At 50.8% G+C, this 14,300-nt stretch overlaps 1 protein-coding gene across 2 annotated transcripts in view; it reads right to left on the minus strand.

Annotated features, from left to right (window-relative positions):
- The window catches only part of cac (calcium voltage-gated channel subunit cacophony), a 59,592-nt gene that overhangs the window by 11,740 nt on the left and 33,552 nt on the right, over window positions 1-14,300 (minus strand). For both annotated transcript variants that reach the window (XM_037227405.1, XM_037227406.1), the window contains exons 22-29: window positions 13,639-13,899; window positions 13,002-13,145; window positions 11,921-12,122; window positions 10,984-11,148; window positions 8,461-8,571; window positions 3,172-3,255; window positions 2,099-2,218; window positions 767-832 (exon numbers count right to left, since the gene is read on the minus strand). In XM_037227405.1, the coding sequence (XP_037083300.1) occupies window positions 767-832; window positions 2,099-2,218; window positions 3,172-3,255; window positions 8,461-8,571; window positions 10,984-11,148; window positions 11,921-12,122; window positions 13,002-13,145; window positions 13,639-13,899 (1,153 nt within the window). The remainder of the gene's footprint in view (window positions 1-766; window positions 833-2,098; window positions 2,219-3,171; window positions 3,256-8,460; window positions 8,572-10,983; window positions 11,149-11,920; window positions 12,123-13,001; window positions 13,146-13,638; window positions 13,900-14,300) is intronic.

A 14,300-nucleotide genomic window follows, 5' to 3' on the forward strand; every position in this document is an offset into this window, starting at 1 on the left:
AACAGCACACACCGATCGAGGCGGCAGTGGAAAGCGCAACATAATTACAAAATATGCTGGAAGTCGGGCGGTCAGAAAGCCAATTACACCGCAGCGGGAGTATGGATGATAAAAATCGGGAATAAGGAATTGTAAACGTCAAACATCTACAATTCAGGACACATGGCAAATACCAGGTGTCTAAATACGCTCTAATAACAAAACAGAAAAGCTCTGGGAGAGGCTATTGGTTACCCCATCACCTAGAGAAATCATCAACCCGCATTCCTCTGCTCTTGGGTGGATCGACTCAAGGTGGACTCATATGCTGATGGTTGAAGTAAGTTCAAATGCTTACAACTTGTAGCTAAAAATCCGTGCATAGCTGGGAATATACTTATTTTTCTTATCCACATTTCCTCTAACAAACAATACTACTTTGTTGCATAATGCCCACACACACGCGCACACTATTCACATACATTACAGGGCGTGACGCATATGTTCTGCAAACATATGCTATGCATATCAATAAAAGACAACGCACCTCAGGCATGTAAGGCAGCATTAAGTCACAGAAATAAGAAAGTTTGACAGCCCCTCGACATGAGAGCAGACATACCACAGGCGATGAAAGCTCACAGAGCCGACATACCACAGGCGATGAAAGCCCACGTTAACTGCCTTCTTTAGACGTAAGTTGATGCACCGCCTTCACGGCTTTCCGTTTGCATTCGGTAAATTAAAACAATGCGTATAACGGAACCGACAGTTAGAAATGACTTGCCTGCATGCCTATAATCGCGTATATGAAGAACAACATGGCAATCAGGAGACAGACATATGGCAAGGCCTGAAATACATCAGACAAAGATTAGCATACAAGTCAACAAAAAATGAAAACCTGCATTGAAAGCTAAGCGAAGCAACACATACCATGGCTTGGTACTAGCCAAACCCTTAAGTAATTGGTGACGAAATCAGCGGTGTTCGAATTAACATCGCAAGCAGGAGACGGCTCTCTTAAAGGGAGTGTTCCACCTTTGCATGGGGCTTCAAATGGAAATAGCAATCCTGAACATCATTTGGTGCAGTTCACAGCCATTCCTTCTTAAGACCTCAAGCCTTCTAGCATCTGAGCTACACGTCCGCAAAGACTTGCAAACTTTTTCGGGGAGACTACTTCAAGGCATCCCAGGCATCCACGACGCCATAACGCCATTCGTATCAGGCCATTCCTTTTGCCATGTAGCGATCAAGGCCAAACAAAATATAATCGTCGGATTCATATCTGGCGTTCGTGAGCACGATTTTCATGTATAGCAGCCGTCAACTGGCTCTTAATTAATGTTGTGCAAGGTACAATGACATGATCAAACAAAAGAACAATGACGTGTTGAGGAACAGATTTACTAAACAAATAAGTTGCGTTGTCTAGACGAGCCCATTTCACTTAAAAAGTATACCAACGGCTATAAGTGAGCTTAATTTACCATGTCTGCCGCTGGCTTTAATATCTTTAAGTGTGGAACATTCCCTTTAAAGGACGACAATATCATACGGACATGTTGTGGATACACCCATATAAATAAGCGCTATGTTTTATAATGGCAGCCGGCATTAGTCTGTATACAAAACGAGATTTACCAAACAACCGAAAAATAAATGTATATATATAAATATATATATACATATATATATATATATATATATATATATATATATATATATATATATATATATATAGCAGACTTTAGTTTCTGCCTTGAAACGGCTGCAACCTGCAAATAAAAGCACGCAGTCGTGCATGGAATATCATCCGGCCATTCCTGAAATCGCGCTCCACTGGTTGACGGATAATCGGTGTACACAACGTTTAATATGCACTCAGAGCTCGTATTTTTTTTAAAGATCCCATCAACAAAAGCAATGCCATTTTATAGAGGGGCAGTTAGCAAGCACGGTTAAGTTCAACAGCTATGTGGAAAGCGCTGGCCTGAGTTGGACTAGGATATCCCTTCCCTGCATTAAGCGAGTGTGGTTCCGACAGGCCCTCTGTTTGCGATAGGCCACAATAGTCCTCTCTCAGCCGTGTGCCACCGCGCGTGCTCACGCTCACCTTGAAGCTCTGTACGAAGGTCCACAGCAGTATGCGGATTGTGTAGCCCTGGCGAAGCAGCTTGATCAGGCGAGCCGCCCGGAACAGTCGCAGGAAGCCGACGTTGAAGAAGTTGGATACCTGGAGTGCGGTAGGCGGGTGCACCGGTGAGACGCCGTCGCTTGCCGACAGCTGTCGAGGCTGCACCAGTGGCCGCCATACGCCGACGACACAGGACCGGGCGGGCTCCAGTGGTCCCCGTGGAGGAACGGACGCCGTAGAAATCCAATCGAATGTTTTCGACGGAAGACTTTGGGATCCGGGCCCGTGCATGGATCGGTTTGAGGACCCTGAGATTCCGCCTCCTCACCCACATAATCAATGCATGTTGAATGGGCAACTCTGGCCAACGGATTTCAACGTGTCATAACATCGTGACACTAACTGCTCGTGCCAGTATGACAACGTGACACTAACTGCCCGTGCCAGTCTGACATCGTGACACTAACTGTCCGTGCCAGTCTGACATCGTGACACTAACTGCTCGTGCCAGTCTGACATCGTGACACTAATTGCCCGTGCCAGTCTGACATCGTGACACTAACTGCTCGTGCCTGTCTGACATCGTGACACTAACTGCCCGTGCTGGTCTGACCCTCTCATGGTCAGCTGCCTGTTTCTCTATTAATGAAGCCAAATAATTAAAGGTTATTTGGGAGGCAAGTCCGTATAGTCTGCCACCAGATTGTGATTTGGGACGCTAAATATCAAACCAAATACCTTAGCACGCTTACTATGAAAAGCGCCGGCACCAAAAACAACTCTTAATAAAGAAAACGCAGAGCACGTCGTCGCATATCCACCTATGGAGCGCCAGCGACTGCCGGTATCGCCTTGATGAGTTACAGCTGCACCAACTATCCATTAAAATATACGTATGGCACGAAATGGAATATCACGCTCTTACACATACAATGCTGCAGGCTGTCTATCGCAAGTGATCGTTTCTTTTAAACAATAGCGTTGTTCGCAGTCCGTACAGCTTGCCGAATCCTCAACAGAGAATACTGTTTGTCACGGCCTGAAGGACTCACCGCTAGCTCCATGAAGATGGCGTCTACGATGGACCCTATCACCGTGATAAAGTCAAACGTGTTCCAGCGGTCCTTGAAGAAGTTCTGCGCCCGGGAGACACACAGGATTGTCAGCCATCACAGGACCACGCAAGCGCGCTCTGATTGGTCATGCAGACATTGACGTCATGCACACGTCACCTATATTGAAAGCGCCCAATGCCCGCATTCTATGCGAGGATCATAATAGTGCAAATATAACAGAACAGAATATTTGCGCTTATGATACGACTTTTGAAGCCATATGGATATTTTACACGCAAAGATCTCGCAATGACATTAACGCATGATGAAAAAAGCGCATCATATTTGCAGAATAATAATAATTTATAATAAACCACAGCGTTTTTCCCAAATCGTGTTTTATGAGCTAGTCCGTGATTGTGTTCGAAACGTGGACGTTGTGACTACCAGAGGTTTTAAGATAATCAGGGACACTCTTCAACTGGCCAAGGGTTCCGGAGTGCCAGGGGGCTGGGCGTGACTGGCCAGGGGTTCCGGACTGCCAGGGGACCGGGCGTAATTGGCCAAAGGTTGGTTCTAGATTGCCAGGGGACCGGGCGCAACTGGCGACGAGTTCCAAACCGCCAGGGGACCGGGCGTGGCTGGCCAAGAGTTCCGGACTGCCAGGGGGCCGGGCGTAACTGGCGCCAAGGGTGCCAGACTGCCAGGGGGCCGGGCGTGGCTGGCCAAGAGTTCCGGACTGCCAGGGGGCCGGGCGTAACTGGCGCCAAGGGTTCCAGACTGCCAGGGGGCCGGGCGTGGATGGCCAAGGGTTCCAGACTGCCAGGGGGCCGGGCGTAACTGGCGCCAAGGGTTCCAGACTGCCAGGGGGCCGGGCATGGCTGGCAAGTCCCGGCTCCGGAAGTTGACAGTACCCGCCAAGAAGACCATTACAGGTTAGACAGGTCGTGACAGAGCAAATTCAGACTTATACAACAGAGCGCGTGGCGTACCTGATTCTGATCGTATGCACTAAAGCCCAGTAACCGTGAGACGAGAAAAAAACAATGAATGGTGTCTGATAACAACTACCCACCGAGACCACCAAGTCCCACTCCACAACCGGCAAAGCGCTTCGTCACTGGTGAATGACGCATTGGAGTGGTCATGTTATTCTGGGCTTTTCAGGAGTGCCTGTGACCAGCCAATGATCCTTTGGTGCTACTAAGGCCCTGGTTATTACCACGAGCTCCAATGGACAGCCAGGGACCGACGGGCTTAACCGACACCTAGGTTCTGTGCCGCCGGTCAAGGGTTTTTGAAACTGCCAGATCCCCTCGTCACTGCCGCTGCCAGATCATTGTGCTGTCCTTTCCCAGCAAACAGCGTCAGCTGATCGGTGGAGGATCAGTGTAAGCTGCGCTGCTCCTCCCCAGAGGGCTACCTGCAGCCCCGGGTGGGCGCGATTTCGCTCATTGGCCATGTTCAGGTGGCTCATTAGGTGGCCCATTAGCAGCCCGGCAGCGACGGACCGCCGTGGGCAGACGACGCTGCCACACTGAAGTCGCTAGAGGCCGCTCTTCGGTGGACCAGGCGCTGGCGGACGCAGTGTCTTTGGCGCCGGCGTCGGGCCGGCAGCTTGGCGCCAGCGCATGGAGCCAGCTTGGCGTCAGCACACTACGGCTACGACTAGCCGCGTGTGCAAGGACCAGGGCTGGGGATCTTGGTGCGTGTGTTGGGCGGGAGCGGCGGGGCCCCACCCTTCCTGGACTAAACAGATGCAAAATAAGTGTGTTTTGCCGTCTCAGCCATCAGAAAGCTTACGACGTCAGGTATCAAAGCTGCCCCTCTGATCGGATCAAGAGGATCTGAGTGGCGTACCACCGAAGCTTGGGGGACAACAATGTATCCGATGCCTTCAAAAGGATCTGAGTGGCGTACCGCCGGGGCTTACAACAATGTATCCGATGCCTTCAAAAGGATCTGAGTGGCGTACCGCCGGGGCTTGGGGGACAACAATGTATCCGATGCCTTCAAAGGATCTGAGCGGCGTACCGCCGGGGCTTGGGGGACAACAATGTATCCGATGCCTTCAAAAGGATCTGAGTGGCGTACCGCCGGGGCTTGGGGGACAACAATGTATCCGATGCCTTCAAAAGGATCTGAGTGGCGTACCGCCGGGGCTTGGGGGACAACAATGTATCCGATGCCTTCAAAAGGATCTGAGCGGCGTACCGCCGGGGCTTGGGGGAAAACAATGTACCCGATACCTTTAAGCAGCAGGAGTGCCCTGGAATGGCCCATCTGATCGCAAACATTGTACATTGTGCATCTGGAAATCAAGCAACCGAAATTTGGCGAATTTTGAAGCCACAGGCAAGCTTTATGTCCGCTCCGATCGGTCAAATTCCGCCTACATCGCTGTTGCACCGCAAAACGTCAATCGGCTCTTCGCAGCTGCCCTGCGACTGCCGTTTTTAACACTAAGTTTTGTGTTCATTAGTAACTACAGGATATTAAGGGCTTGCAAGCATACGCACAAACACAAACATTATCATAAAAGTTGACAGCAGACTTAAGACCAAGTTTTTAGTTTTGGCCTTTAGACCAAGACCAAGTTACCAAGTTGACAAAGTCCAAATTTTCAGTATCGCTTTTTTCTGCCACGAATCATGATGATTTACAATTCGCGGAAATCGTGACAAATGAACACCTATAGATACACACTAGCGTGAGAAATCTATTTCCATCACTGGGGTAAAGAGTGTGTAGTAAACGCACGAATTTAAAACAGTGAAGTTACAACTTAACATACATTTCAGCCGAGAAAACTCAGTTTATATGTGCCAATAATGCATGTTCAAGACACTGAACCTGTCATCCTTACGTGAAATCATGTCCGGCAAAGGAAACCGCATTATAGTGAAGCTGTGGCCAACAGCACAGTCCATTCCCAAAAATTCAAATTTTTCTTAAAAAAGGCATGCATACCATTCACCAGAACCCACTTCAGTGTGGCAAATCAAATAAAGCGTAGCCGAGTACAAGTGGTACCATAATCAGATAACACAAAATAACGACAGGCATACCGTTACTAAGAAATGTCTCCGACACAGCTAAGAAAGAAGCAAGTCATGTTTAAAGACACCATGAGACTCTATTTCGCGTAGGGCTCAAGGGAAATGCATAAATCACTGGGTCAGCATTCGGGTCACTTAAAGTATATAAACATCGAAGGATACACTGCGGTGCCATCTGTTTACGCGACGAGTGTTGTGAAAAGTGCAGTTTGGCTTCTTACCCGAATTCCATAGGCCATGATCTTTATGGTACACTCCATAGTAAACAGGAGGGTGAATATGTGGTTGAAATAGATGAGCATATCCAGAAACGCGACGTTGGCGCCATCATGCTATGGGAAGGACATAACAGTTCGATTAGAGGTGAGCCGCCCCCTGCGCCCGCCCGCCTCTCCTGTAGGGTTTCGGTGTGGCTTGAGGCATGCCGTGCCGCGCTGCGTGCGGCAGCCGTGCTTCCATCAGCCGCCAGCCATGGCCACGATGCACACGATGCGCCACGAATGCCGCGGTGGCCGGCCGGACCACCTCAGGCCGCTGGTGCACCAGCCGCGTGCACCAACTGGGGGCGTGCGCGAACCGGGGCCGGGGAGCGCCACCGCGCATGCGCAAACCCCAGGCAGACGGGGGCGGGGACGTTCGAGACGGCTGCCGGCTCGGGGGGCGTCGTGACATGCTTTGGCTGGGGGAGTTCGACTCGACTGCAGCTTGAGCCCTTGCCACGCCCAGCGCACGGTTCCCCTCAGACAGCATGCACATGCCACGGCACCTCGTGGTCGGGGCGGCTGGACGAGGCTGCCGTGCTGGTCTGAATGGTCGGAGCGGCTGGACGGGGCTGTCGTGCTGGTCTGAATGGTCGGAGCGGCTGGACGGGGCTGTCGTGCTGGTCTGAATGGTCGGAGCGGTTGGGACGGGGCTGCCGTGCTGGTCTGAATGGTCGGAGCGGTTGGGACGGGGCTGCCGTGCTGGTCTGAATGGTCGGAGCGGCTGGACGGGGCTGCCGTGCTGGTCTGAATGGTCGGAGCGGTTGGGACGGGGCTGTCGTGCTGGTCTGAATGGTCGGAGCGGCTGGACGGGGCTGCCGTGCTGGTCTGAATGGTCGGAGCGGTTGGGACGGGGCTGCCGTGCTGGTCTGAATGGTCGGAGCGGTTGGGACGGGGCTGTCGTGCTGGTCTGAATGGTCGGAGCGGTTGGGACGGGGCTGTCGTGCTGGTCTGAATGATCGGAGCGGCTGGACGGGGCTGCCGTGCTGGTCTGAATGGTCGGAGCGGTTGGGACGGGGCTGCCGTGCTGGTCTGAATGGTCGGAGCGGTTGGGACGGGGCTGTCGTGCTGGTCTGAATGGTCGGAGCGGTTGGGACGGGGCTGTCGTGCTGGTCTGAATGGTCGGAGCGGTTGGGACGGGGCTGTCCGTGCTGGTCTGAATGGTCGGAGCGGTTGGGACGGGGCTGCCGTGCTGGTCTGAATGGTCGGAGCGGTTGGGACGGGGCTGCCGTGCTGGTCTGAATGGTCGGAGCGGTTGGGACGGGGCTGTCGTGCTGGTCTGAATGGTCGGAGCGGCTGGACGGGGCTGTCGTGCTGGTCTGAATGGTCGGAGCGGTTGGGACGGGGCTGTCGTGCTGGTCTGAATGGATCGGAGCGGCTGGACGGGGCTGCCGTGCTGGTCTGAATGGTCGGAGCGGTTGGGACGGGGCTGCCGTGCTGGTCTGAATGGTCGGAGCGGCTGGGACGGCGGGACTGCTGCATGGCGCTCTACGCGGCAGCCAAACCGAACAAAAGGTACATGCGTCGGATTCGTAGGCGGATCCAGGCGATGTCCAGCATCAGTCCCTTCGGAATGTAACGACAGCATCGAGCAGGGTCTGATTCTGGCAGTGCGCTGGTCTGTGGCAAGACGTCCGATGTGGCTGGTGATGGCCAGGTGGGCTATATTTTTCGCCGGCCGCAGATTCTCCGCTGGCTGGTGGACAATTTGGCGTACGTCATGGCCGTCCCACTGAAAGCCTAGATCCGCCCTTTCGGTATGTCAACTATGGCTACGCGACGGGCTCACCGTTGGCCACTACGCATGAAAGAAAACCCATCAAACTGAGGAGCTAGGACAGGATCTGAGAGGGGGTGTTCAAATAGAGAACCAAACATCTAACCAACAAAGGAAAATAAACCATCACCGACCAACGGAAACGGCTAGACTGTAGCTAGCTCTAATGTAAAGCCGCCCACTGTCTTACCCTGATTCCAACGGCCGTCACCTTGAGAGCACACTCTATGGCAAACAGCGAGGTGAAGACATTATTCAGTTTTTGCAGGATAGCCTTCTCGGTTTCGTTTTGGGGGTAGTTCTGGACCAAAAAACAGACACAACTGTCAACAATGATGCAGAAACAAGCATGATGGGCTAAATGCAACAGGATCAGGCAATGCCAGAAACGTGTCCGACGGCGTCTCCGTAGTCAATGGGCGCAAACGGCGGCGTTGCGAGAATGCACTTCGCAGTTCAAGCAGCGAGTGAAAAGTAAGAAGCCAGCGGTTTACGTCTGAATTGACTATGAATCGCAGCATGACACTGTGCAACTTGGCAAAGGGACAACCGTGTCATGGCTTCCCTTCGCCAAATCTGCAGCCCTTGCAAAACATTCATCAGACTGGAACTGTACAGCTGATTCTAGGGAAAACAAGAGTGTGTCAGCAGGAAGGAAAGGATTCGAAGCCTCGTCTGTTTGAACAAAACTAGCTTGCTAACGTTATGTTATTTGACAAACTTTCGAAAACAAAAAGTGAATAAGATTACTGAAAAAGAACCAACATGTGTGAAAGTGATGCACATTATGCACTTACGCAAACTTGACTATGCACTTCGACATTTCATGTCGGCAAACAAACGAAAACTACGATACGTGTTGAAAGAATTACACAAAAACGAGGCAGCGAAAATCCATTAAAAACCCGGTCAGTTTATCGGCAACAAAGACAAACATGTGAAAAATTGTTTGCATCGACTTTATGGAAAGGAAAGGCTGCAGGCATGTAATGCATGTCTTGACATAAAGTTTGTCTAGTCGTATGTACAAGCGTATGCATGTTGGGTGATGTATGCTTGGTGTATATGAGTATGCAGACAGATCTGCAGATAGTACAGAAGTACATCACCATGCCGCCATGACACATCAACACACATCACCGTGGCATGTCAGGTCGTGACACCGTGACACACGAGCCGTGTCACCGTGACACGTCAAAAGACCACGTCACCACGGAATGCTAGTATCTGAAGAGTAGCACGAGCCGGCTCAATCCACTGGCATGCGGCGCTGCATGCCAATAGAGAGCAGAAAGCCATTCTCTGGGACATTATGGGCGGTCCAAAGCATATAAGTGTGCTTGACCTGCAGTTATATATGTGTATTGTCTGACAAAAGGCCTCAAGAGTAAATATTATCACATATCACTCCTCGGTTGCGAACGTGAATATCAAAGGTCTGCTGTTACAACGCCAGACCGTTAGATGCCCATGCCTAATTGAGGGGATATGACGCGAACGATTACTGCCAAACAAGCCACATTGCCAGCATGCCACATTCATAGCTTAGTGGCACCCATGGATGCGCCAAGTGCTCCAGATCATCGCCAGAGTTGCAACAGCGAAACAACCAATACGTGCCCACCACATGCACCCATGCGGCACTCGTCTCGCTAATTCACATGCAGGTTTGTGCGCCGCCCGATCCCAAACCAGGCATTCAGGAGTGAAAGGGAAGTAGTTGACACAGTTGCGGCACACATCATATTTGTGTAGCTATTCTATACGTGTTTCTCAACATGCGTCGCTGCGTTTCAAAGCAAACGCCAGGAAGGTTGTACGGTACTGTGATAATAGGCGGGTGTTCCACGATCATATAAATGCGATCTCTAGAGTAAGGAGCATATTGCGATGCTGTCTATCACGTCAAGTGTTTTAACTCCGAGCACATTGTGATTGGAAAACAGAACGTGCGCTCAGTGCAGTGCACAGTGCATCATCAATGGCGGAACCCGCGACATGCTATGGCGGTTGGTCGATTGACTATCGCATGCCATCCAGCGGCGCTGTTTCATGCTGCGACACGCATTCCAGCATTGCAGCCATGCGGAGCAAGATGCCGGTCCGGTGCGAACGACAATCGTGGTGAGATTGGCAATGCTTGGCATTGAGTTAAGCGCGACATTCCTCAGTGCAAGCCAAAAACCAAGCCACACCTGACCCCCACCATCATTTGGATACGCATCGCAAAGACAATTGTGGGGAAGTGGGCCTCAGTTGGCGGTTAGAGACATACACATATTGCGGGTTTCGGGCACTCAAACATGACACACACGCACACGCGCGCGCGTCACACACACAGACACACATACACACACAAATGTACATAGAAGTATACGAATGTTAGCTAGGACATGTGCATAGTTACACTTCGATAATGGTTTCGAAGAATGCACCCTGAGTCACACGGAGACAACGGAACAAAAATCCCTAGCAACGTACGATCAGAGCTACTGATTGCGAAAACAAATTGTGTAGCAAATTACTTTTTGAGCCGCAAAAACCACCCATTTGAATAGGCTTGTCCGGCAGATGCCTTTATAAGTCACGCAGCACGCACAGCAACACTCGGCAATTTGGAGGGGAAAGCTTAGCTCAGTGTCCGAAACAACTACACTCCGATAAAAATCACGCCATCCTTTGCAGACCATAATAGTGTCATCGTTTCACTTACCTTCACCATCAAGAGGAGGGTGTTCAAAACAATCAAAGCCATAATAAAGTATTCAAAGGGCGTGGAGACGACGATCCGCCACATCTTATATTTGCAGCTTTTTCTGTCCTTTGGCATGTACCTCTCCAGAGGTCGTGCTTGAATGACGAAGTCGATACAGGATTTCTGAGGAGGGAAATCACGTACTGCAATAGACGTAATCACATGCAATTATCATATCGTTACGTTTTTTTTCGTTCAAACAAGATATTGCGATACGTTGATTTCACAGCTTTGCACTTGGCGACCAGCCCGACCCAACCGGTCATACCATTTTCAGTGCATGGAAAGTGCCAGAGACGAACGGGCAACGCTCGTTCCACGGCTTAAGTTTCCCATCGAAGCCCAGGTTCAGGAAAAATCCGGAAACAAATGACCACTGAACGTTGGCGGGGCTGATCGACAGAAGCTAGCCGTAGGCATCAAATATTTTTCCAAACTGTCTCAAATCCCCTGGTCCCAGACTCTTCATAACGAGCCGTCTCCGGATCTCGAGCCCAGCCGTATTCATCGCCTGGTTCCAGACTCTTCATGACGAACTGTGTCCGGATCTCGAGCCCAGCCGTGCTCATCGCCTGGTTACAGACTCTTCATGTCGAGCTCGTCCCCGGATCTCGAGCCCAGCCGTGTTCCCGCTTTTCGAGACTCATCTCACTCCCGGGATAAACGTATTCGATAAGAAGCCTTCCCTAGAAGACAATGGAACTGGCCACGCCGTCCCAGGAACAGAGGGAAATGGGACTGGGTCCGCCGTCCCGGGAACAGAGGGAGATGGGGATAGGCCCGCCGCTCCGGGATCAGAGAGAAATGGGACTGGATGTACCGTCCCGGGGGCACAGCGGGATGGTGCTGCTCTGTCATTCGCGGGAAACGCGGCGGCCCATCTCTAAATTGGTACCTGATTCTTGTCCAGCTCTCCGTCCTGCAGCTCTGCCTCTCCCTGCTCTTGGAAGGTGATGATGATGAGCGCCACGAAGATGTTGACAAAGAAGAAGGGGAAAACAATGAAGTAGACTATGTAGAAAATGGACATCTCGATCCTGTAGTGGGGCTTTGGCCCGTTATCTTCTGATGTGGCTGCCATTGAGTTTTGAAGAACCCTGCCGACCACCCAGACAGATCCAATGTCGTCAGGTGTGGGCCAGCTGGGTAAGCTTTAAGACAAAAAGCTCAACACGCAAACACAACCGATGGGAACAGCAATTCGTTCAAGCCTATGCATTTCATGTTGACGCCCCGTTCATCTCAATATGCCATTAAATGAAATCCGTAGGACTAGACCACTACGAGCGAAGCACGAAGTCGCAGCGGTCCTATTTATCCGAGCTATAAGTTCAGTACGCCTGGGGTGTATAGAGTGCTTCAGTAGTCAGCCTCTTCCCGGCCGACCGGACCAGGGTCCCCGATGTTTATGATTGGTTCCTTTCATCCCTCACCCACAAACCACAAATAGCGCAGCCAATCGCTATCACGCTCTGTAAAACGCACGCGGTGGCCTGCGCGACAGCTATGGCCATATATGTCTAATGCCGCCAGATCGGGAACACCCCTGTTAAATTAGTAGTAGACATGTGTAATCGGAAGAAAAGCATCATCTGGAAAATGGTATAGACTTGCCAGCAAACGGGACAAAATAAGGTAAACCGGGCGAGTTACGAGCAACCCAATCCGATGGTTCTCTATTGTAAAAGGCACACGTTCATCAGCCGAAATCAATGATTCATTTGCTTGCGTCGAAGAGGCCGTCGTTAAGCCATACTCCGGTCGTTTATAGATGTGAGTTAAGTTTAACGCAATACACAATGCCACTCCTTGGCCCAACACACTCTGGACGTGGCCGTTTCTGATCCAAAGGTATGATATATCTATAGCTCTGCCGGCAACCATTTAAGCATCCGCACGTGTGACGGGTAGAACATCCGTCCGAAGCATAGAGCTCTCGGCTCTGTGGCTCCGCGACGGTCGACTGTTTGGCTTACGTTGGCCAGCCCTCCCCAGTCTGCACAGCGAAGAGCGTCAGCATGGCCATCATGACGTCATCGTAATGGAAGTCCTGCTGCCTCCACACCCTCTGTCGCACCTCCGGGGGCTGCTTGTCGTCAGTGTACACGAAATATTCCCCTCTGAGAACACAAACACATGTTGTTAGGGACCGTGTCGTCAACTCTACGCAAAATCATGTACAACTGTGGTACAAATGTCCAGTATTTTGTTCCCGGAAGCGTTCAGATGACTGCACGAAATTTCATTGGCCGTCTGATGAAGGCCGATACTAATCGATACACCAGTTCAGCATCCCCAGTTAGCGATACCAGTGTACTGGTAACTACCATGTAAGCCTGTCTGAAAAAACATCTTAAGGTCATTTCTTTCCACATCAATGAATGCCGCCCCGGTTATCGCAGTCGGCCATGCATGAAGAGTTCAGACTGCAGAGTCCTTTCCATTAAGTCAACATCATCACTGACATGTTAACATTATTCAGTGTTACACAGCCATGTAGCACTCAACCGACGGACTTCAAATGATTGAAAGCGGCGATCTGATTAGAACAACAGGCACGCAATGTCACAGCCGGCTTCTGCATGCATCTTGACGAGCCCAGACGATACTCACTGGCATTCTCCAGGCAACACCTTGCTCTCGTCGGTGCAGTAGAAGAACTTTCCGTTGAATAGTTGGACTGCTATCACAGCGAAGATGAATTGGAACAGCAAATACACTATCAAAATATTGACCACGTTCTTCAGCGAGTTGACCACACAGTCAAACACCGCCTTCAGTTTCGGCACGCGCTTGATGGTTTTCAGTGGCCGCAATACTCGGAGCACTCGCAGCGACTTGATGGTAGAGAGATCCTGACCGGTAGAGCTTCCCCTGCAATCGATGACGCAACCCAGCGCTGAGGTCTCAGCCAGACTGGCGTCTCTTGGCGGGAACGTGTGAAGTCATATTGTGGAAGAAAGCATGGCGGTGGAACCGCGGCAACCGTTTGACCGTTAAATGCACTGTCAAACGAAATATTAATAGTATTTAATGCTGGGGTATGAGCATCTTGGTTGAAGCCTTCAAAAGCTTCTGTTATAGGACTTGATCATCACACAATGAAGTCAAGGAAAATGCTGACGATCCCAGACAATGTCTGACTAACGACACCATATGACATGCACCACATGCGTGCAAACACAACGCATGGGGAATATTCTCAGTGCTAAATTATCAATAACATCTATGAAAAATATAGAATGCTGGAACAAAGTAAACAGATCAGATGGTAC

Source organism: Pollicipes pollicipes, unplaced genomic scaffold (genome assembly GCF_011947565.3).
Source record: "Pollicipes pollicipes isolate AB1234 unplaced genomic scaffold, Ppol_2.1 Scaffold_5724;HRSCAF=6776_pilon_pilon_pilon, whole genome shotgun sequence".
Lineage (NCBI taxonomy): Eukaryota > Metazoa > Arthropoda > Thecostraca > Pollicipedomorpha > Pollicipedidae > Pollicipes > Pollicipes pollicipes.